We start from the raw sequence: 25,938 nt of genomic DNA, 5'->3' as shown, positions 1-25,938 counted from the left end.
TCTCCCCTACATCACATTCAAGAAAGGCTTCCATATCCACTCCCACCTAGGCAAGGTCTTACATTTAACTGCTGTCAATCTCTCCATTTCACACATATAGCGTAGCTTGGTAAGCCAGCGTACCAGCGATGGCACTAGGGGTGACTTCCAACTCTGCGCCAGGTTCACTCTTGCCGCCTGTAGGGCCCCCCTCACCAGAAGCCATTCATTCCCTTTAAGACCTTCTGGTCGCTACCCCAGTAGGAAGACTAAGGGATGCCACTGTACGGGTCTGTCCACCCACTTCTGAAGCCTCGCCTGCACAGCCTTCCAATACGCTTTAGCCTTTGGGCATGTCCACCATATGTGGCCCATAGTACCTACAGCACCACATTTCCTCCAACAACTGTCAGTAACCTGCACAAACATATGATGTAAACGCGCTGGTGTGAGGTACCACCGGAAAAACACTAACTGCATTTTCTTTCATAGACACCGATCTCGTGGAGCGCATAATCCCCTTCTCCAGCTGCAACCATTTTTCGTCCGCTAAAGTGAAGTCTAGTTCCTGTTCCCACCATCTCCTATGTAAAAGGTAAAATTATGTATCATACCTGATAATTTTCTTTCCATTAATCATAGCTGATCAATCCATAGACTGGTGGTGGCTTATCTTTGCAGCGTGGTGTGAAGCAGGCTCACTTTCTCCCTTCACTGCTCCAATTTCTTCAAGCAGGTGGAGATAGAGAGCAATTCGTTTGCCTCCCTATATGTGGTCATGTGCTGCCGGAAACTCCTCAGTATGTCGATATCAAAGCTCCATCCGCAGGACTCAGCACTTAGAGAATTACACCCACAAAGGGACACTCTGCCCAGCTCACCACCGCCGAAACGGGGGAGGGGAATTAACCCAGCCTCATCCCCACACAAGTGGGGGAGGGGAATCCGTCCAGCTCATCCCCGCGGAGCGGGGGAGGGACACCACACCTGCCGATGCGGGGGGATCTGGCTTATCCTGCAACCGCAACCGCGGGAGGAGCTGACTGACCCTAACACGGCCGAAGCGGGAGGGGTACAAAGCTGCCCTACTGCCGCACGAAGCGGGAAGGAGCGCCGGCAGAATTTAAGTCTCAATCCAGCCCCGTAAAACGGAGGGGAGAGGAATGCAGCAGCTCACTGTAACACAAATTCATCTCAACTCTTGAAGAATCCATTGAAAAACTTGAACACAAAGTCCTCCTGAACAGGAACTGAAGACTATACTTGAACCTGAAATGCAACCAGAATATAAACAGTACAGATATCTGGGAGGGGCTATGGATTGATCAGCTATGATTAATGGAAAGAAAATTATCAGGTATGATACATAATTTTACCTTCCATATCATCATGCTGATCAATCCATAGACTGGTGGGATGTACCGAAGCAGTACTCACCCAGGGCGGGACATTGAAATCCCTGACCGCAACACTGAAGCTCCAAACCGGGCCTCCGCCCGAGCAGCCACAGTCAAGCGGTAATGCCTGGAGAAGGTATGGGCCGAAGCCCAAGTTGCCGCCTTGCAAATCTCTTCCAAGGAGACGGACCCGGCCTCTGCCATCGAGGCCGCCTGAGCTCTAGTGGAGTGAGCCTTCAGCTGGATAGGCAGCACCTTCCCCGCGGCCACATAAGCCGCTGCAATGGCTTCCTTGACCCATCTTGCCACTGTAGGCTTAGCAGCCTGCAGACCCTTACGAGGACCTGCAAACAGGACAAACAGATGATCCAATTTCCGGAAATCATTGGTCACTTCCAAGTATCTGATGATGACACGTCTCACATCCAGATATTTGAGAGCAGAGTATTCCTCTGGGTAGTCCTCCCTACGAAAGGAAGGGAGACAGAGCTGCTGATTCACATGGAAGCGAGAAACAATCTTGGGCAGGAAGGAAGGCACTGTGCGAATAGTCACTCCTGCCTCAGTGAACTGCAGAAAAGGCTCTCTACATGAGAGCGCCTGGAGCTCGGAAACTCTTCTGGCTGAAGTGATAGCCACCAAAAAGACTGCTTTCAACGTCAGGTCTTTCAGAGATGCCCTCGACAAGGGTTCAAAAGGCGGCTTCTGCAATGCTCTTAGCACCAGGTTGAGATTCCACGCAGGCACCACTGAGTGCAGAGGAGGGTGCAGGTGATTAACTCCCTTGAGAAAGCGCACCACATCTGGCTGCGAAGCCAGGGAAACACCCTTCAGGCGGCCCCTGAAGCAAGCCAGAGCCGCTACCTGGACTTTAAGGGAACTGAGCGACAGGCCTTTCTCCAGACCTTCTTGCAGGAACGCCAACACTGAAGAAATTGGAGCAGTGAAGGGAGAAAGTGAGCCTGCTTCACACCACGCTGCAAAGATACGCCACCACCAGTCTATGGATTGATCAGCATGATGATATGGAAGTGAAGGCTTTTGGTGCGCTACCAAAGACGCATATAAAAAGGTGATCATACCCCATGTACTATGAAGCCGCACACAAACCTCCTCCATCGGGTGTGCCTCCCTCCTAAGACAAGTGACATATTCAGGTCCTTTCAAGAAATGCTTCAGTTGCAGGTAGACGTAATAGTCACTTTGCCGTAGTTGAAAGTCCTCCTTCAAAGTATCAAAGGGAACCAGATCCTCTCCCACATGCAACTGCCCCAACATATCCAAGCCGGACGCCGCCCAGCGTTCAAAGATAGGGTTCCCCACACCTGGCCCAAACAGAGGGTTGTCTGCCATAGGTGCCAATCCTGAAACCGGAGGCTGACGCTCAGCAAACATGTGGTCCCAATAGTAAAAGGTGGCTTGCACAGTTGGGGGAAACCGATCAACCTGTCCTCTGTATTTATTGGGTAACCACATCAAATGTCCCAACTTACGAGTCCCCACCATAGCTTGCTCAAGGTGTACCCAGAGTTTATGCTTCCCCCCTAAACCACTCGACCGCCGACCTAGCCTGAGCAGCACAGTAGTACCAATACAGGTTTGGCACTGACAGACCCCCAAGTTGCTTGCTCCTGTATAAAACAGCCCGTGGCAGGCGGGGTCCATATAAAGCGTAACAGGCGGTCTTGTAGACCAGACAAGAAAGGCCAAGGCAGTCTCAAAGGAAGGACCTGAAAGAAATACAATAGCCTGGGTAAGATATTCATTTTAATCGCCGCCATCCGGCCTAGCCAAGACAGTCCCGTGTGAGTCCATCTGTCTTGATCACTATAGATCGCCTTCTGAAGTGCCGGGTAGTTGACAGCAAACAACTCAGATGGTACCGCAGGTATCTGTACCCCTAAATATTGTATAGAGCTAGTTGACCATTTAAAGACGTATGACGCTTTTAACACCTCACACATCCTCAATGGCACCCCCACTGCCATAGCCACTGACTTGTTCACGTTAAGTTTATAGCCCGAAACTCTTGAGTATCCCTCTATTTCCTGCATCAGGTTAGGCAGTGAAATTAACGGGTTAGTCAGTGACAGTAGCACATCATCCGCAAATAACACGACTTTATGCTCCTGTCCCCCCACCTTAACCCCAGAGATGTCCATGTTCCCTCGAATAGCAGCCACCAATGGTTCCATTGCCAAGGCAAACAGCAATGGAGACAACGGACATCCCTGCCTGGTACCCCTCCCCAACAGGAACGCGCCCGAATTCCCACCATTAACCCTGACACATGCCTGTGGATGAGTGTAAAGCGATTGGATCCAGGATCTAAATAAGGGCCCTATTCCAAATCTATGCAGAACCTTATCCAAAAACCCCCAGTGTACTCGGTCGAAGGCCTTCTCCGCATCAAGACCCAGCAACACCAACGGACAGGCCCGCGACCGAGCCACATGTAACAGGTCCAAGGTTCGACGTACATTATCCATTGCCTGCCTCTTCGGCACAAAGCCCACTTGATCTGGGTGGATCAAGGTAGGCAACATCTCACCCAAACAATTCGCGAGCACCTTAGCCATGATTTTTACATCAGTATTTAAGATTGAAATTGGGCGATAAGAAGCACATTCCGTACTGTCCTTGTCAAACTTAGGTATGACTGCCACCCAGGCTTCCATCATAGTTCTAGGGAGTGTCTTCCCGTCTCTTACCGAGTTGATAATCAATGTCAGGTATGGCGCCACTTCTCGAGCAAAGGTCTTGAAAAACTCGTTAGTAAAGCCATCCGAACCGGGCGCCTTGCCCGTTGGCAAGGCCTTAATAACCTGCAACACCTCATCTAATGTCACCAGGGCGTTCAAAGCTCTTTTTTGCGTTTCCGATAGTACAGCCAATCCTCAAGCATCCAGGTATCTGTCCACCCCCCCCCCCCAACCTGTACAGCAGCATCCTCCCTGTAAAGAGACTCATAAAATTGAGCAAAGCGCTCCCTGATCCTGGCAGATTTATATAACATGACCCCATTCGCATCTTTCACGCGCACAATAAGTCTATCAGCTCTCATCCTTCTTAATTTCATAGCCAGCAACCTTCCAGGCTTGTTGGAACCTTCATAGTAGACCTGTTTCAATCGTGCATAGACAAACTGCAAGCTCTCCTCGTGCAATGCTGCCAACTTGATAGTCAGACACCCGATCAGATGCCCTATACCGTTTCTCTAACTCACCAATTTTCTCCATACATTTCATCAAGCGTTCTTTATGAGCCCTATTTCTTTGACAAGCACACTTAATAAAGTGTCCTCATGACACCGCTTTAAAAGCATCCCATACAATACTCAAGACTGGACCTGATTCCATGTTAATCTCAAAATACTCCCTCAGGATCGGGAGGAAGTCCTCAACAATCTGAGGGTCCTGTAACAAGCAATTGTTAAATGTCCATCTCCTGTCCCGCTGCTCCCCCTCCAAAGAAGGGAAGACCAACCAGGCCGGAGCATGGTCTGAGATTGTAATATGGCCTATGTCGGAATCCCCCCCCCCCCCCCCTCCGACAGGGTCTTGTCAAGAAAAATGTAATCTAGTCTAGATTAGGAATGGTGTGCCGAAGAATAAAAGGTATAATCTCTGCCTCCAGGGTGACACAGTCGCTACCAGCCACACAGACCCATGTCCTTCACTAAGTTTCTTAAAGCCCGAGAAATGTTATGATCAGCTGGAGCAGGAGGAGCGGACCTGTCGAGGCCTGGTTGCATCGTGGCATTAAAATCTTCAGCCATGATCACCTTACCTTGCGCAAAACGCTGCAACTCCTTATGGAGATACCTGAAAAACCTTTCCTGGTGATCATTGGGCGCATACACACTAGCCAAGGTATACTCCTCCCGCTCCAGCTGCACGTGCATAAACAGAAATCGCCCTTCAGTATCTCTCCTCACATGGAGTACCTGCACATGTACATCTTTATTAAACAAGATAGCAACCCCTCGCTTCTTAGTCCCTTTGACATCTGAAGCACAGAACACCCCTGGATATAGACTAGAGACCAGTAGTCACTCATGTTTTCTTAACAAGTGCGTTTCCTGTAGAAAGACCACCTTCGGACCCAGTAAGCGTAGTTCACGCTGAAGGGCTTGGTGCTTGTATGGAGAATTGAGCCCTTTTACATTATAGGTGAGTACCTTAAAATCAGACATTAAGTCACTCTTATATACCCCACATGTATAGCAAAAGGAGAATGACACTCAAACCCACAGCCACCCTTAATCCCAGCCACCCCCCTCAAAAACCTCCCCCCCCAACCAACCCTCTCCACCCTCCTATACCCACTATCACACCTTTCCGTAAATAGCCCACTACTCCTTCCCAACCATCCCTTCCCCCCCTGATGTCCACTAGAAAGGGACATAAGCCCTTGTCTAGGAGTGACAGAGGAAGTACTCACTCTCCCGATCCGGCCCCCAAGACCAACCCCTCCCGCCCCCCTCCCGTTCTACCCGTACCTCTACTAGCCAATCAATATCCACCCCCCCCCCCCCAACAAGCACTTAAACCAAACATACACCTAACCCCCTGTACCCTCCCTCACCAACCCACCATATCTCAAACACCAAAACCCTTAACTTTACGGTAATAACAAATCTGACAGACAGCCAGATAGCTCCACTTTGCTGCAGTGGAGCAGTTGGGGGGAAGAGGGGGGTGGTTGGGAGGCGAGGATAGGGGAGGGCAGACTTATACGGTCTGTACCAGAGCCGGTGATGGGAGGCGGGACTGGTGGTTGGGAGGCGGGTAATACTGCTGGGCAGACTTATATGGTCTGTGCCCTGAAAAGGACAGGTACAAATTCAAGGTAATGTATACACATATGAGTTTGTCTTGGGCAGACTGGATGGGCCATGCAGGTCTTTTTCTGCCGTCATCTACTATGTTACTATGTTACTATGTTACCTGATCAGTAAAAACAGGGAAAAATCTTCAATCATATTCATAGTCCCGTCAAGTATCAGTCCGTGCCTTCTTCGCCTTGCCACCACTTCTGAAGCTTAGCTCGTGTAGTAGGAGCCAACTCCGCTGGTGGGCCATCTGTGGTCACCAGACCCTCACAGCGCAGAATCTTCCAAACTTCTTCAATAGAGCGGATCCGGTGCAGAGTCCCCCCAGTAGTGAAGCAAAGAGCAAATGGAAACACCCAGCGATAGGGGATTTTATTCTTCATCAGTACCTCTAGAGCAGGTTTCATCTCTCGCCGCAAAGACAACGTGTGCGCTGATAGGTCTTGGAAAACCCGGACTTGTGCATCGTTATAGTCAATATATGGCAGTTGTCTCGCCTTCTGCAGCACCATCTCCTTAGTAGTAAACGTGGTAAAGCAGACCACTATATCACGCGGTCTGTTGTCCTGCCGTCTGCCCAGCGCTCTATGCGCACATTCAAATGAGATGTCCACATTGTCCACCAATTTGCCACACAGCAACTTAACAATGGTGCCAACATCTTCGCGGTCATCCACCTCCGGGACGCCTCGAAACCTCAAATTGTTTCGGCGTCCATGATTTTCCAGGTCATCCACTTTGAGTTGCAATTCCGCATTAAAAGCTAGCGCTTTAGAGAGACGCGTCTCAGTCTCATTCAGTTTCTCAGCAGTTTCGTCAACTCGCACCTCCAGGTCTTCCACACGGCCTCCTAGCTCTTGGAGATCGACGCTCAGTCCGTCCATCTTTTCCAAGATTTCCTCCTTGGAGGCCTTGATCTCCTCGCGGATCTCCAAGAGAAACCTAGCTAATTCTTTGGATAGCCCTCTCTTAGCGGCTGCTTTGCCCGTTTCAAGCACTGATGACGCGGAATCCGAATCCGAGTGTGAAGCAGGTGCAGACGAAAGTACAAGGCGCCGCGAGGCTCGGGCTGCCTGCTTGTCAGGGGGACGATCGCTCGCCTTCCGCGCCGTAGCCATTGTCGCCAAAAGACCCCTCAATTAATTCCTTGCGGCACAGGAATTATGGCAAGGTAAGAATAAGTGTGATACAAAAGCAAAGGATCGCTATTTTAGCTGTATGAAGGAGGATTGCGTCGGAGCTATGGACCTAAGCAGCCATTCAGGATCGTGACGTCACTTCCTCCAAGAGTAACACTTTTTTGTGTGGAATCTTTTCTGGAAGCAAGCAAGACTCGGGAGACACCCTCTGAAAGACCCAAGGAGGGAACTTCTAAGCTCTCAAAATCCAGGCCATGAGAGCCAGAGACTGGAGGTTGGGATGCAGAAGCGACCCCTCGTTCTGGGTGATGAGGGTTGGAAAACACTCCAATCTCCACGGTTCTTCGGAGGACAACGAAAGAAGAAGAGGGAACCAGATCTGACAGGACCAAAAGGGAGCAATCAGAATCATGGTTCCACGGTCTTGCTTGAGTTTCAGTAAAGTTTTCCCTACTAGAGGTATAGGAGGATACGCATACAGAAGGCCTGTCCCCCAATGCAAGAGAAAAGCATCTGATGCTAGTATGTCATGGGCCTGAAGTCTGGAACAGAATTGAGGGACTTTGTGATTGATCTAAGTGGCAAAAAGATCCACCGAGGGGGTGCCCCACTCTCAGAAGATCTTGTGAACGACATTAGAGTTCAGAGACCACGCGTGAGGTTGCATAATCCTGCTCAACATTTCAGCTAGACTGTTTTTTTACGCCTGCCAGATACGTGGCCTGTAGAAGCATGCCATGGTGGTGTGCCCAAAGCCACATCCTGACGGCTTCCTGACACAGAAGGCGAGATCCGGTGACCCCCTGCTTGCTGGTGTAATACATTGCAACCTGATTGTCTGTCTGAATTGAAATGATTTGATTGGACAGCCAATCTATGAAAGCCTCGAGAGCGTTCCAGATCGCTCGTAACTCCAGGAGGTTGATCTGAAGATCTTTTTCCTGAAGGGACCAAGCTCCCTGAATGTGAAGTCCATCTACATGGGCTCCCCACCCTAGGAAGAATGCATCAGTCGTCACCACTTTTTGTGGCTGAGGAATTTGGAATGGACGTCCCAAGGTCAGATTGGATCGAATGGTCCACCACGGAAGGGATTTGCAAAACTCAGTGGAGAGATGGATTACATCCTCTAGATCCCCTGTGGCTTGGCACCACTGGGAAGCTAGGGTCCATTAAGCTGATCTCATATATAGGCGTGCCATGGGAGTCACATGAACTGTAGAAGCCATGTGTCCTAAAAGTCTCAACATCTGCCGAGCCGTGATCTGTTGAGACGCTCGAGCCAAGGACACTAGGGCCAGGAGATTGTCTACCCTTGCCTGGGAGAGAAAAGCTTGAGACGTCCGTGTGTCCAAAGGTGCTCCAATGAATTCCAATTTCTGTACCGGAACAAGGTGGGACTTTGGATAATTGATTACAAACCCCAGTAGTTCTAGAAGTCGAATAGTCATCTGCATAGACTGTAGAGCGCCCACCTCCAAGGTGTTCTTTACCAGCCAATCGTCAAGATAAGGGAACACATGCACTCCCAGTCTGCGTAGCAATGCTGCGACAACTGCCAGACACTTTGTGAAAACCCTGGACGCAAACGCGAGACCAAAGGGTAGTACACAGTACTGAAAGTGCTGAGTTCCCAACCAAAATCGAAGATACTTCCTGTGAGCTGGGAGTATCGAGATGTGGGTATAGGCATCCTTTAAGTCCTGAGAGCATAGCCAATCGTTTTCCTGAATCATGGGAAGAAGGGTGGCCAGGGAAACCATCCTGAACTTTTCTCGCAGAAGGAATTTGTTCAGGGCACTTAGGTCTAGGATGGGACGCATCCCCCGTTTTCTTTTGTACAAGGAAGTACCTGGAATAGAATCCCAGCCCTTCTTCCCCTGGTGGTATGGGTTCGACCGCATTGGCCTTTAGAAGGGCGGAGAGTTCCTCTGCAAGTACCTGCTTGTGCTGGGAACTGAAGGATTGAGCTCCTGATGGGCAATTTGGAGGTTTGGATACCAGATTGAGAGAGTATCCTAACCGGACTATTTGAAGAACCCACCGGTCGGAGGTTATAAGAGGCCACCTTTGGTGAAAAAATATCAACCTCCCCCCAACAGGTAGATCATCCGGCATGGATACTTTTACCGAGGCTATGCTGCTCTGGAGCCAGTCAAAAGCCCGTCCCTTGCTTTTGCTGGGGAGCCGGAGGGGCTTTAGGCGCACACCGCTGACGAGAGCAAGCCTGCTGGGAGCGAGCTTGAACAGGCTGTCGAGAGGTAGGAGTGTACCTACGCCTATTATAGGACTAGGGAGCACTCCTTCTCCCTCCAAAATACCTCCTAGTGGAGGAGGTAGTAGCAGAAGGCGTCCGGCGGGAGAGAGAATCCATTCCATCATGATGCTTCTTGAGGATATCAACCATATCCTCAACCTTCTCGCCAAAAAGATTATCCCCCCGGCAAGGAACATCTGCCATTCGCTGCTGGGTCTTCTGATCCAGGTCGGAGACATGCAGCCATGAGAGTCTGCGCATCACGATACCCTGAGCAGCTACTCGGGATGCGGCATCAAAAGAGTCGTAAGCACCCCTGGCCAGGAATTTGACACACACCTTCTGCTGCCTGACCACCTGGTGAAAAGGTTCAGCAAGCTCCAGAGGGAGAGCTTCAACTAAACTGGATAGGTGCCTCACCGAGTTTCGTAAGTGAATGCTCGTGTACAGCTGGTATGTTTGGATCTTGGTGGCGAGCATGCCAGCCTGATGTGTATGCCTCCCAAAAGAATCCAAGGTTCTAGACTCTCTGCCCGGGGTCGCCGAGGCATAGTCTCTAGTACTCTTGGCTCTTCTGAGAGCAGAGTCCACCACCACAGAATCGTGAGGGAGTTGGGCCTTCACCATCACAGGCTCACCATGGACTTTGTACTGGGACTCGGACTTCTTGTTGACAACTGAATTAGAGAGACGGCAAGACCAATTCCGCAACATCACTTCCCTGAGCGTATTGTGCAGGGGGGCCGTTGCAACCTCTGCAGGCGGAGAAGGATAAGCCAGGACCTCGAGCATCTCAGCCCTGGGCTCATCTACAACCTCCATGGGAAATGGAATGTCCTTAGACATTTCCCGCACAAAAGATGAAAAAGTAAGACTCTCAGGTGGAGACTGTCTGACTTCAATAGGTGGAGTAGGATCAGAAGGAAACCCACAGGAGTCTTCCTCCGAAAAAACCTGGGGTCTTCCTCTTCTCCCCATGAACGCTGCTCTTTGGTATCGGACAGAAGCTCTCGAAGAGCAGCCCGAACCCGAGCCTGTCGCGACTTTGAGGATCGACATCCTCGTGACCCCTGCCTAGACTCCAGCGAAGCTTCCTCTACTGACGTCGAGGGAGAGTCAACCCGGGTGGCAACCGGGTGGGGACCTCCTCACAGGAGATAGGCCAGACGCCGTCTCAGCAGTAGGAGCGGGAGGCGCAAGCAACTCCGGTACCGAAGCAGATGGACGGAGCAGTCCTTCCAGAATTCCTGGAAGAATGGCCCAGAAACGCTCATCGAGAGCTGCCATCGGAAAAGACTGTGGGGCCGGTGCAGGAGTCGGTGCCAGAATCTGAGGGGGCTCGAGAGCCGGTACCAGGCTGCCAGACGACCAACGCATCTGAACCTCCTTAATGGAGGGTGAGCGGTCCTCCCAGCACCGACGCTTCTCGGGTGCGGACTCCCTCGGCTCCCAGGAGCTCTCGGTACCATGTCTGGAAGATCGATCAATGGTGATGCTTCTTAGCCTTCACCAGACGCTCGTCATCTACACTCCTCGGTACCGATGAGGAGGACGTGGAATCCTCATGCCTCCTTGGGGCTGGGTCCGACTCAGGTCGGTTCCGGGGGGCCTGCATAGCAGTAGGCCTCGAGACGGGTGGAGACCCACTCGATGCCTCGCTGCTCCCAGCTCAAAGTGTTCTCTCGGCAGACATTACCTGGACTCTCGGTGCTGCTTCCCTCGACGTCGATGCCGCCGACCTCGGTACCGATGCCGAAGGACTGGACCAATCCGAAAAAAGTCTCTCACGTTGAGCCTCTCGAGCCACCTGGGTCCTTTTCTTCATTAATTTACACAGCTTGCAAGCAGCTGGAAGATGATCGGCCCCAAGGCACTAGAGACACCACGCGTGAGTCGGTAGACAAGATGGTCCGGTTGCAGCAAGTACAGCGCTTGAAGCCACTAGGAGTCCTCGTTGACGTGGGCGGGAAAACAGCGTCCGCGAAATCAAACGGCTCGATGGTGCCACTTAAAAAAGGCACAAAAGAAGGAAAAAAGACGCGGCCGCAACGAAAAAGAAAGGAAACTTGAAAAAAAAGAGAAAAATCTAAAAATTAAGGGAAAAAACTACTAGAAAAAGAATAGAAAAAAAGGATGCGATACACGCGAAAAAGCGATCTCCTGGCCAAAACCGATGAGGAGCAGCGAAAAAACACCACCTTCGCAGTCGCGGAGAAAAAGAAACTGAGGGAAGCGTGTGGGCATCACGGGGCGGGAAGTCACTTGCGCATGTGCGGTGCGTTGTCCCTGTGCGCACCACGTCGCTTCTAGAACTTTTTAAAGTTTTTTTTGTTTTGACTTCCGGTCTCCTGGGCCATCGCAGACGATGACCCATGCGTGATGATGTCCAGCCTGCTTGTCCTCAGAGAAAGAATAGTACAAAGGGAAGAGTCAGACAATCTAGTTTTTCATTCATCCTGGCAGGCTAACAGCACACTGTCTTGCTGATACCTCTGAGGTGAGGGGGGATAGCTTTCTCTGGACCAGAGAGGCATGAAAGTAAGCTGTAGCAATGAAAGGTCCAAAAGTTTCCACAGAAGTTCAACACAAGAGAGAAGCAAGTGGAAACACAGTTTCAAGAGATCAAGCCAGGATCAGGGTTGAGATGCTCCAAAAAACTTTATTGAGGACCCAACACGGTCCGTGTTTCGGTTTTTTTAAAAAACCTTCATCAGGGGTCTAAAAGATAACAATCAATCATATATATTGTTAAATAAAAACAAATTAAATCAAATACATTACAACAAATATAGAAATGTAAAAATACACCACATATAACAAACATAATGTATAAATAAAAAGAATTTAAAAAAATTTTTTTTATTGTGAATCAAATTCATCGATCGAAAGTGTCGACTGAATCCATATATATATTGTTACTATCAAATGGATGTCATAGGGAACAAATGGTAAATCGATTATAAGTAATTAATTTATGAGACAATTAGTAAATTGATTATATGTAATTAAACCAACATTATAAAACCGTTTCCAAAAATATTTATGTATTAAAATAATTTGATTAAGTATAAATATGACCCATAATATAGTGTATAAATTATGTATGATATATAACAGAACTGATGTCTATGGATGGAAGAACAAAATATATATATAAATGTCATGAATTTAACAGAAGGCATTAATGTCATGTATTAAAGAAAAGGCAATGATATGCTGAATAAGAAAAGGCAATGATGTGCTAAATGAGAGATGAATAACAGGTAAATAACAAAAGGTTTACAGCAGATATTTTCTTAATGAGAAAAAGCAATGATATGCTGAATGAAAAATAAATAACAGATAAGTAACAGAAGATTTACAGCAAATATTTTCTTAATGCATATATATTAAATGAAAAGGAAAGAAAAAATCAATTGAACATACCAATCAGTAGTAGCACAGGAGATATACTGACAGACAAAGGAGCTTGTGAAAATGTAGTCTCTATAAAAAATTTTTAATAATTAAAACTCATAATCAATATTATAATAATATGTTGTATTAAAACGTTTAACGACCAAAATTTTTGTTATGCTTAAAAGATATATAACTAACTCATGATAGCAAAAAATTTTTAACATATTAAGTGAAAATATGTAAATTCACCATTTATGAAATCATGAAGTAAAAGTTAAAAAGTTTTGAACATGTGTATCCAAATGTCGGTAATTTTATCAACAAACGTAAAAAAACGTAAAAAACCTAACCTCCAAAATCTAAGAGGACAAAAAAGGTCTACACTTACACATTCCAACAAACCTAAAAGAGGACTACATGTCAATACAAATTATATACTTCAAATTATGCTAACGCATAAGATATGTGTATATGTGCACATCCCTAACGAAAAGAGCACCGAAGGTATTAGCAGAAAAGGCAACAACTAAGGAATATATACATATATTTATGGTGTTGTGTCAATCGGTCGTCTTGTTTTGATAAAAAAACTCCGTGTATATGAATTCAGTTTGGTAAGGTAATAAAAAACTAAATGCCAAGATACACTCCATGCTAATATGTGAGATATAGATAGATATATCAGTATGTACCTTACGTTTAAAAACGCCCAAAGTTCTAACAGAAAAGACATATCGATAGTAAAGTTATCATGTAGTCAAAATGAAAGCCAGCTACATATACATCAGTGGTTCCGTGTCGGGTAAAGATGTTAGGCTAAATAAAATCAGAAAAGAAGGATACCTTACCTTGAATGGAGAAAAAATGTAACCTCGTACCAACAGGTATAGTTTGAAATTGTATTGAACAGGGCGCCAAAAAAGACATTATTTAAATAACGCTATAGTGTAACGTGGAACCCATGGATAGGGTATTTCAAATTTCAAAATAAGGATTGGCACATATACTAGCTAATAAAAAACGGGTGACAGTTATATTAGACAATCATTGTAGGGGTAAGTGAATGAAATGGATGGAGGTATGAGGTGATAAATATGTCACACAATCATTTAAAAGATAATTAGATAAAAAGCTAAAAGAATTCGTAGAGATTAAAAAATTAATTGAGAAAACGATTTTAAAGAGCTCAATAGGATCATAAATTAATGAATTAATATTTAAGAAATAACCAAAAATAAGGGATGATAGAGTAATAACCAAATAATTAATCAAGTAATACTTAAACGATCAATTAAACAATACATATGTAAAGATGCCAAAATTTGTAAACGATGTGTCAACCTATTAGTAAGAAATGTCATAAGAAGTTAAACTGAGATAAGTACAACTCTGAAGGACTCGACAGAAAATATAAGTACATATAGCAGCAGTGGTAAATGGTTAAAATTATGACGTAGTAACCAAGGTATTTAATTAATTTAAATGGTACTGGAAAAAGATCAGATAAAAAATATGTATAGTAATTTAAACCAATAGCTAACAAAAGAATAAGCCTATAAATCAGCTCCTTGGAATCAATATATGAAACGAAAAATCGTTAAAACAAATGTTAATTGAATATTCGTGATGACAGGCACATTAGTACCTATTTGTATAACATCAAATATCTTTCTCTATTGAAACAAAGGGGTTATAGGACTGTTAAAATCCTATAATGGCAAAATAGTAATAAAGAAAAAATTGAAAATAAAAATAGGTCTATCATCACAAATGGAATAGAATATTCATTATAAGAAACATAGATCTAATCCAAGAATGAAAATAGTTTAATGCTTCTGCTAAGAAATAATATTTAAAAATGATTTGGTCATATATTGCAATTAAATATATTGGATACACATGGACAGAACTATCAATAAATTACTATCATGGGATAAAAATAAAAATAATAATAATAAAAAATAATAATAGTAATAAAAAAAATATATTAAAAAGGGGTCTATCATCGCAAATAAAATTTCATTATAAGGAACATAAATCTAGTCCAAAAATAAAAATAAAAATAAAAACAAAAAGTGGTTTTATGCTTCTACTACAAAATAATATTAAAATTTATATTTTGGATATATATGGACAGAATAATCAATAAATTACTATAATGAAATATTAAGATTGCTATTATGAAATATTAAAAAATGAAAACTGACATAAAAAATTGATACTGGTCGTAACGTAAACATATAAATAATATCAAAATGTATATATATATGAGTTAATAGCAAAAAATAAATCAAAATAATTGATGAATTAATGAAAAGATTTTTTCAGAGAAAGTGTAAATATTCAATTTCTTTATTAAGACCTTTTGGAGCTACACATTCAGCTTGATATATAGCACGTTGTTCTGCTCTTAATAGTTTCTGGTCAATATTTCCACCACGGGGATTTTGTTTAATAAGCTGTAATACAAAGAATTTTAAATCATCAATGCTGTGTTCAGCATCGATCCAATGTTCAACTAATGGAGCTGATTTAACCTGCCTCCTGATGCAACTACGATGTTCGATTATCCGAGTTTTTATTTTCCTTTTAGTCTTACCAATATAGATCATGTTGCAAGGACATAAAATCATGTAAATCACATTGTCAGAATTGCAATCACTATCAAATCTTAGTTCATATTTTTTACCTGTAGAGGGATGTATAAATAAATCTAACTGGAGGGAGTGGGCACAGACAGTGCAAGAGTTGCATGGCCTGTGTCCACCAAATTTATGAATAGAATTATCTCTGATCATTGGAAGGAAAGATGGAACTAAATGATTTCTTAAATTAGGGTTTCTAGAAAGCGCAAAAATTGGAACGACTTCTTTGAAACATGGATGGATCTGAATGATATGCCAGTGTTTTAAAATAATTTTTTTAAAAGAATGGCTTAAGGATGAAAATCTAAGAGCACAGACTAAATCTGGATTAGAAAAGGATTTAGCGCCAGTATTCAACAGTTCTTCTCTAGTTCTCAGACTGGCTTTTTTAAACCCTTCTGTGATACATTTATTCGGATACCCACGTTGTCTAAATCTTTTCTTTAAATCTCTAGAATGTTTATAGTAATCATCTACATCAGCACATATTCTCTTGAGTCTTAAAAATTGACAAAATGGTAAATTATCTTTTAGTGCTCTATTATGGTAACTTGAATAATGTAAATAGCAATTTTTATCTGTGGGTTTTCTGTATAATGAGGTAGTGAGCCAATGTCTGTCCTTTTTAACCTCAATGTCTAGAAAAGAAATGCAGTCTTTATCAAATTGCATTTTAAATTTCAAATTTGAATCACATGTATTGATCCATTCATGGAATTGTTGCAATAAAGCACTATCACCTTTCCACAGTATAAAGATATCATCTATATATCTCTTATACATTTTAACATGCTGTTTGTATGGATGATCTAATAGATATAAATCTTCAAATTTGGCCATATAAAGATTGGCTATATCGGGGGCCATAGATGCCCCCATAGCTGTGCCCTTAATTTGTAAATAAAAATTGCCATTAAAGTAAAAATAATTTTTAGTCAGGGCAAGAGTAGCTAGGGCTAAAATGAGCCTATTAGGAATCCGTATGTCAGTCTGCCTGTCACGTAGAGTTTCTTCAATGACAATTAGTGCTTCCAACTGTGGTATGTTAGTGTACAATGATTCAACATCTAATGTAACTAATAATAGATTTTCTACATCACCATTATATTCTTCCAACATATTAATGAAATGGGATGAGTCACGTACATATGATTTGATTTTGGGAATATATGGTCTAAGAAAGTAATCTGTGAATATCGAAAGGGGTTCCAAAACAGAACTGTTTGCTGAAAGGATATAAATCGTTGGAATAACAGGGTGTTCGGTAATCAAAAATTGTTTTTCTTTTAATGTTAAAAAACCCATACTATATGCGTAGTCAACATCTTTTGTCCTTAGGGACATCACAACATTAGAAAAGAGCACTAAAAGACGCCCTTTTTATAATCTCACAAAAGATGAAAATCAAGCATTGCGTTCCCTATCGTTGAATACAAATATTGTCATAAAACCAGCGGACAAGGGTGGAGGCATTGTTATTCTAGATCGAACATCTTATATACAAGAAGTAATGAGACAACTAGGTGATACTACCTTTTATGTGCCTCTTGGTGATGACCCTACAGATACCTTAAAAAATGAAATAACTACGATTGTTGACTACGCATATAGTATGGGTTTTTTAACATTAAAAGAAAAACAATTTTTGATTACCGAACACCCTGTTATTCCAACGATTTATATCCTTTCAGCAAACAGTTCTGTTTTGGAACCCCTTTCGATATTCACAGATTACTTTCTTAGACCATATATTCCCAAAATCAAATCATATGTACGTGACTCATCCCATTTCATTAATATGTTGGAAGAATATAATGGTGATGTAGAAAATCTATTATTAGTTACATTAGATGTTGAATCATTGTACACTAACATACCACAGTTGGAAGCACTAATTGTCATTGAAGAAACTCTACGTGACAGGCAGACTGACATACGGATTCCTAATAGGCTCATTTTAGCCCTAGCTACTCTTGCCCTGACTAAAAATTATTTTTACTTTAATGGCAATTTTTATTTACAAATTAAGGGCACAGCTATGGGGGCATCTATGGCCCCCGATATAGCCAATCTTTATATGGCCAAATTTGAAGATTTATATCTATTAGATCATCCATACAAACAGCATGTTAAAATGTATAAGAGATATATAGATGATATCTTTATACTGTGGAAAGGTGATAGTGCTTTATTGCAACAATTCCATGAATGGATCAATACATGTGATTCAAATTTGAAATTTAAAATGCAATTTGATAAAGACTGCATTTCTTTTCTAGACATTGAGGTTAAAAAGGACAGACATTGGCTCACTACCTCATTATACAGAAAACCCACAGATAAAAATTGCTATTTACATTATTCAAGTTACCATAATAGAGCACTAAAAGATAATTTACCATTTTGTCAATTTTTAAGACTCAAGAGAATATGTGCTGATGTAGATGATTACTATAAACATTCTAGAGATTTAAAGAAAAGATTTAGACAACGTGGGTATCCGAATAAATGTATCACAGAAGGGTTTAAAAAAGCCAGTCTGAGAACTAGAGAAGAACTGTTGAATACTGGCGCTAAATCCTTTTCTAATCCAGATTTAGTCTGTGCTCTTAGATTTTCATCCTTAAGCCATTCTTTTAAAAAAATTATTTTAAAACACTGGCATATCATTCAGATCCATCCATGTTTCAAAGAAGTCGTTCCAATTTTTGCGCTTTCTAGAAACCCTAATTTAAGAAATCATTTAGTTCCATCTTTCCTTCCAATGATCAGAGATAATTCTATTCATAAATTTGGTGGACACAGGCCATGCAACTCTTGCACTGTCTGTGCCCACTCCCTCCAGTTAGATTTATTTATACATCCCTCTACAGGTAAAAAATATGAACTAAGATTTGATAGTGATTGCAATTCTGACAATGTGATTTACATGATTTTATGTCCTTGCAACATGATCTATATTGGTAAGACTAAAAGGAAAATAAAAACTCGGATAATCGAACATCGTAGTTGCATCAGGAGGCAGGTTAAATCAGCTCCATTAGTTGAACATTGGATCGATGCTGAACACAGCATTGATGATTTAAAATTCTTTGTATTACAGCTTATTAAACAAAATCCCCGTGGTGGAAATATTGACCAGAAACTATTAAGAGCAGAACAACGTGCTATATATCAAGCTGAATGTGTAGCTCCAAAAGGTCTTAATAAAGAAATTGAATATTTACACTTTCTCTGAAAAAATCTTTTCATTAATTCATCAATTATTTTGATTTATTTTTTGCTATTAACTCATATATATATACATTTTGATATTATTTATATGTTTACGTTACGACCAGTATCAATTTTTTATGTCAGTTTTCATTTTTTAATATTTCATAATAGCAATCTTAATATTTCATTATAGTAATTTATTGATTATTCTGTCCATATATATCCAAAATATAAATTTTAATATTATTTTGTAGTAGAAGCATAAAACCACTTTTTGTTTTTATTTTTATTTTTATTTTTGGACTAGATTTATGTTCCTTATAATGAAATTTTATTTGCGATGATAGACCCCTTTTTAATATATTTTTTTTATTACTATTATTATTTTTTTATTATTATTATTTTTATTTTTATCCCATGATAGTAATTTATTGATAGTTCTGTCCATGTGTATCCAATATATTTAATTGCAATATATGACCAAATCATTTTTAAATATTATTTCTTAGCAGAAGCATTAAACTATTTTCATTCTTGGATTAGATCTATGTTTCTTATAATGAATATTCTATTCCATTTGTGATGATAGACCTATTTTTATTTTCAATTTTTTCTTTATTACTATTTTGCCATTATAGGATTTTAACAGTCCTATAACCCCTTTGTTTCAATAGAGAAAGATATTTGATGTTATACAAATAGGTACTAATGTGCCTGTCATCACGAATATTCAATTAACATTTGTTTTAACGATTTTTCGTTTCATATATTGATTCCAAGGAGCTGATTTATAGGCTTATTCTTTTGTTAGCTATTGGTTTAAATTACTATACATATTTTTTATCTGATCTTTTTCCAGTACCATTTAAATTAATTAAATACCTTGGTTACTACGTCATAATTTTAACCATTTACCACTGCTGCTATATGTACTTATATTTTCTGTCGAGTCCTTCAGAGTTGTACTTATCTCAGTTTAACTTCTTATGACATTTCTTACTAATAGGTTGACACATCGTTTACAAATTTTGGCATCTTTACATATGTATTGTTTAATTGATCGTTTAAGTATTACTTGATTAATTATTTGGTTATTACTCTATCATCCCTTATTTTTGGTTATTTCTTAAATATTAATTCATTAATTTATGATCCTATTGAGCTCTTTAAAATCGTTTTCTCAATTAATTTTTTAATCTCTACGAATTCTTTTAGCTTTTTATCTAATTATCTTTTAAATGATTGTGTGACATATTTATCACCTCATACCTCCATCCATTTCATTCACTTACCCCTACAATGATTGTCTAATATAACTGTCACCCGTTTTTTATTAGCTAGTATATGTGCCAATCCTTATTTTGAAATTTGAAATACCCTATCCATGGGTTCCACGTTACACTATAGCGTTATTTAAATAATGTCTTTTTTGGCGCCCTGTTCAATACAATTTCAAACTATACCTGTTGGTACGAGGTTACATTTTTTCTCCATTCAAGGTAAGGTATCCTTCTTTTCTGATTTTATTTAGCCTAACATCTTTACCCGACACGGAACCACTGATGTATATGTAGCTGGCTTTCATTTTGACTACATGATAACTTTACTATCGATATGTCTTTTCTGTTAGAACTTTGGGCGTTTTTAAACGTAAGGTACATACTGATATATCTATCTATATCTCACATATTAGCATGGAGTGTATCTTGGCATTTAGTTTTTTATTACCTTACCAAACTGAATTCATATACACGGAGTTTTTTTATCAAAACAAGACGACCGATTGACACAACACCATAAATATATGTATATATTCCTTAGTTGTTGCCTTTTCTGCTAATACCTTCGGTGCTCTTTTCGTTAGGGATGTGCACATATACACATATCTTATGCGTTAGCATAATTTGAAGTATATAATTTGTATTGACATGTAGTCCTCTTTTAGGTTTGTTGGAATGTGTAAGTGTAGACCTTTTTTGTCCTCTTAGATTTTGGAGGTTAGGTTTTTTACGTTTTTTTACGTTTGTTGATAAAATTACCGACATTTGGATACACATGTTCAAAACTTTTTAACTTTTACTTCATGATTTCATAAATGGTGAATTTACATATTTTCACTTAATATGTTAAAAATTTTTTGCTATCATGAGTTAGTTATATATCTTTTAAGCATAACAAAAATTTTGGTCGTTAAACGTTTTAATACAACATATTATTATAATATTGATTATGAGTTTTAATTATTAAAAATTTTTTATAGAGACTACATTTTCACAAGCTCCTTTGTCTGTCAGTATATCTCCTGTGCTACTACTGATTGGTATGTTCAATTGATTTTTTCTTTCCTTTTCATTTAATATATATGCATTAAGAAAATATTTGCTGTAAATCTTCTGTTACTTATCTGTTATTTATTTTCATTCAGCATATCATTGCTTTTTCTCATTAAGAAAATATCTGCTGTAAACCTTTTGTTATTTACCTGTTATTCATCTCTCATTTAGCACATCATTGCCTTTTCTTATTCAGCATATCATTGCCTTTTCTTTAATACATGACATTAATGCCTTCTGTTAAATTCATGACATTTATATATATATTTTGTTCTTCCATCCATAGACATCAGTTCTGTTATATATCATACATAATTTATACACTATATTATGGGTCATATTTATACTTAATCAAATTATTTTAATACATAAATATTTTTGGAAACGGTTTTATAATGTTGGTTTAATTACATATAATCAATTTACTAATTGTCTCATAAATTAATTACTTATAATCGATTTACCATTTGTTCCCTATGACATTCATTTGATAGTAACAATATATATATGGATTCAGTCGACACTTTCGATCGATGAATTTGATTCACAATAAAAAAAATTTTTTTAAATTCTTTTTATTTATACATTATGTTTGTTATATGTGGTGTATTTTTACATTTCTATATTTGTTGTAATGTATTTGATTTAATTTGTTTTTATTTAACAATATATATGATTGATTGTTATCTTTTAGACCCCTGATGAAGGTTTTTTAAAAAAACCGAAACACGGACCGTGTTGGGTCCTCAATAAAGTTTTTTGGAGCATCTCAACCCTGATCCTGGCTTGATCTATGAAAGTAAGCTGCTCATACCATATTGGATTGTGCTCAAAGCCTAGGCAAAACTAAGGATCAAGTTCTTTTATGTTTCCATTGCCTTATGGGTTGGGCTGAGCTCCTAAAACCAACTAGAAAATGATGGGAAAAATGAAATTTAAATATGGTTTATTTTAGAGAAAAAGAAAGAAGAAAATAAGGAAAAGACAACACCGAAATTGAAAACTTCATCAATGGCTTGGACCCAACCTTTGGAGAATACCCTGCTGACCGAACCTGGTCAAACTTCGCTCTCCTCACTATCGAAGCAGTGACCCAGACGCTAAGGAGGTTCTCCAACACTCACTGTAAACTGAATATCTGTCCCAGCTACCTAATAAAATCCGTCCCTGACAGCTACATAGTAGACCTCACATCCCACCTAAACTACATGCTTCAGTATGGTCTCCTCCCCAAAGAAAATGGCAACATCCTACTCACCCCAATACCAAAAGATACCAAGAAAAAAAACAAACGAAATCACTAACTACTGCCCAGTTGCATCAATCCCACTGGCAGTCAAACTGATGGAAAGCATGGTAACCAAACAACTCACCGATTACTTATACAAATTCTCTATACTACACGAATCACAATCAGGATTTCACCCTCTCCATAGCGCTGAAACAGTACTAATCACTCTCCTTGCCAAATTCAAACAGGAAATAGCAATAGGTAAAAGCATACTTCTCCTCCAATTTGACATGTCTAGTGCATTCGACATGGTAAACCATAATATACTACTAAGACTACTAGACTACTTTGGGATTGGTGGAAATATACTTAGTTGGATCAAGGGTTTCCTAACCACTAGAACATACCAAGTGAAATCAAACGCAAACATATCATCACCGTGAAAAGCAAATGGCGGTGTAACCCAAGGATCACCACTATCACCAATCCTATTCAACCTAATGATGACCCCACTTGCTAAGACCCTATCCAGCCAAGGCCTAAACCCATTCATCTATGCAGATGATGTAACTTTATACACCAATGAAATTAAGCTCAGTCTGAACATCATGAACTCAAGGGCAAATGCATTCCAACTGAAACTCAATGCAGAAAAAAAAACACACTGTCTCATCCTCTCATCCCAATATAATGCGGACAACCCCACAAACATAAACACCCCAAACTATACCCTCCCTATCTCAGACAGCCTGAAAATCCTTGGCGTCACAATTGACCGTAACCTCACACTAGAGAGCCAAGTAAAATAGACAACAAAAAAAATGTTCCACTCAATGTGGAAACTCAAACGTGTGAAACCATTCTTCCCAAGGGAAACATTTCGCAACCTGGTACAATCAATGGTACTTAGCCATGTAGACTACTGTAATGGAATTTATGCGGGATGCAAAGAACAAATCATAAAGAAACGTCAAACTGCACAAAACACGGCAGCCAGGCTTATATTTGGAAAAAGGCGATTTGAAAGCAATAAACCCCTCCGTGAAAAACTGAACTGACTCCCAATCAAAGAATGCATTGCTTTCAAAATCTGCACCATGGTTCATAAAATCATCTACGGTGAAGCCCCTGGATATATGATAGACCTTATAGACCTACCAACCAGAAACACACCTGTATCATCATTATCATATATAAATCTCCACTAGCCAAGCTGCAAAGGAATCAAATACAAATAAACCTAGTCTTCAAGTTTTTCCTACATAAGCACAAAACTGTGGAACACCTTACCAAGAGCCGTGAAGCCAGCGTATGACTACCTAAACTTCCAGAAATCACTAAAAACCAACCTGTTCAAACAGGCATACCCTAACGGCCCAACCTAATTGCTTGAACTCTGCATCACAACGCAACCAATGCACGTACCGTTCACAACACAACTCTTCCGCTCTACAATTCCTAATGTGTCTCGTCACATGAACCTTATCCTACAACAAAATAACATTGTATTTGTTCATACCGGAGTTGGTGAATGCCCCTCCAGTATTATGTAAGCCACATTGAGCCTGCAAATAGGTGGGAAAATGTGGGATACAAATGTAATAAATAAATAAATATAGTAAAGAGCAGATACAACTCCTAGAAAGTATTAGGAGAGCTTTCTTCTCACATCTGTTCAGCAAAGTGGAGAAACTGAGCTGAGGAGACACTCAGATGAGGGAACTGCTCATGCTCAAAACGTTAAGCTAAGTTCACGGAAAGCTGTTCGGTCCCATTAACATTCAACTTGTGTGCCATGCCTGACTCAACCCTGCCTGTCAACTGAAAAACAAGTTTATACTTTGGCTATCAATTAGCCACAGTAAATCTAGTTTTCCAAGTGCTAATCTATCAAATCCTTAGTTTGTGTTACAGAAAACAATGAATCACAAAAACTCTTTGGAAACTGTCCTTTAGTATACAGTCTGCAGTACAAGTTACATATCAGCTGGATTTCAAGAGAAATTGTTTCAATAAACAGTATTCATATAATAAGAACAGCTACTACAATGGTCTGTAATGATATGCATATCAGAAAATAACATTTTCCATAGTATTGTATATATATTCCTACCAGTGCCATCGTCTCCATCACTCTGACTTGCCTCCCAAACCTCTGTTTTCAGCCCAAAGCCATCTGTGACAGCAGATTCTGTGTAGTCTGCAGGGTTAAAGGTACTAAAAGTGAAAAATAAGAGACAATGAATGAAAAACTGTAACCAAGAGAAATGTTATTTCACAACCTAAGACCAAGTTTCTCCACAATTCAAGAGTAGAGAGATGTGGTAGCCGTGTTAGTCCACTTTTAATGGTAAACAATAGAAACAGAATAAAATAAAACAGAGAAAGGAAAATAAGATGATACCTTTTTTTATTGGCCTAACTTAATACATTTTTTGATTAGCTTTCGAAGGTAGCCCTTCTTCGCCAGATCAGAAATAAGGAAATTTTGATAAGTAACAGCATATATAAGTGAAACATCAAAGTATTTCAGTGACAGTCTGAAAGGATGAGGGAGGGGTGGGCTAGGTGAGAAACAGAGAGGGCTGAGAGGATGAGGGACAAGGAGATATGCATGGTGATCAGAGGGTGACAAAGCAGTGAAATTTCGTGGTTCATAATGGTTTATAAAGGACAAATATTTAACATAAAAGAATCCTTCACATGCTCATCTTCCAATGTAGTCATCCAGTGTAAAAAATGTGACGAAGGGTGCGATATTGAAGAAACAAGCCAGATGCTGAAGAAGAGATTTAATTTACATAGACATCATAAGAAAAATGCCAGTGCCAACCAGGATGTTACCTCTGTAAAACAGCACTTTACAAAACCAGAACACTGTACCAATGACTTTATGGTGAGAATACTGAAAGGAAACTTTAAAACAATACAGGAACGCAAGACCTTTGAAGTCAAAATGATTAAATATTTTGACATCCACCAGACAGGACTTAAAGATCTGGGTTTTCTAGTCCATTATAAACCATGAAATTTCACTGCTTTGTCACCCTCTGATCACCATTCATATCTCCCTGTCCCTCATCCTCTCAGCCCTCTGTTTCTCACCTAGCCCACCCATCCCTCATCCTTTCAGACTGTCACTGAAATACTTTGTTGTTTTTCTGACTCCTCAGCACTGAATACCATTTCTGGCACTGGTATCTCCCCCACACCTTTCTCAGTGAAGATTGAAGCAAAGAAATCACTTAGGGCTCCTTTTACTAAGCGGCACTACCGATTAACGTGCCTTGAATGCAAAGAAGCCCATTCAATTCCCACAGGTTTCTTCACATCCAGCGCATGCTAATTGGTAGCACCGCTTTGTGGTAGTGCCACTTTGTAAAAGGAGCCCTTTAGTCTCTCCACTATGGCCATGTCTTCCCCGAGTGCCCATTTTTACCCCTCAGTCATCTATCTAGTGGTCCAACTGATTCTTTTACCAGCTTTTTGCTTCTAGCATACCTAAAAA

General features: G+C 40.8%; 1 protein-coding gene across 4 annotated transcripts in view; it reads right to left on the bottom strand.

The window, feature by feature from the left end:
• Window positions 1-25,938, bottom strand: part of LOC115462835 (ubiquitin-associated protein 2-like) — a 473,475-nt gene that overhangs the window by 306,432 nt on the left and 141,105 nt on the right. For all 4 annotated transcript variants that reach the window (XM_030192869.1, XM_030192870.1, XM_030192871.1 and 1 more), the window contains one exon: window positions 24,544-24,647. In XM_030192869.1, the coding sequence (XP_030048729.1) occupies window positions 24,544-24,647 (104 nt within the window). The remainder of the gene's footprint in view (window positions 1-24,543; window positions 24,648-25,938) is intronic.

This window comes from Microcaecilia unicolor, chromosome 2 (genome assembly GCF_901765095.1).
Source record: "Microcaecilia unicolor chromosome 2, aMicUni1.1, whole genome shotgun sequence".
NCBI lineage: Eukaryota > Metazoa > Chordata > Amphibia > Gymnophiona > Siphonopidae > Microcaecilia > Microcaecilia unicolor.
Note: the sequence above shows the minus strand (reverse complement) of the source record. Positions and strands in the feature narration are given on the sequence as shown.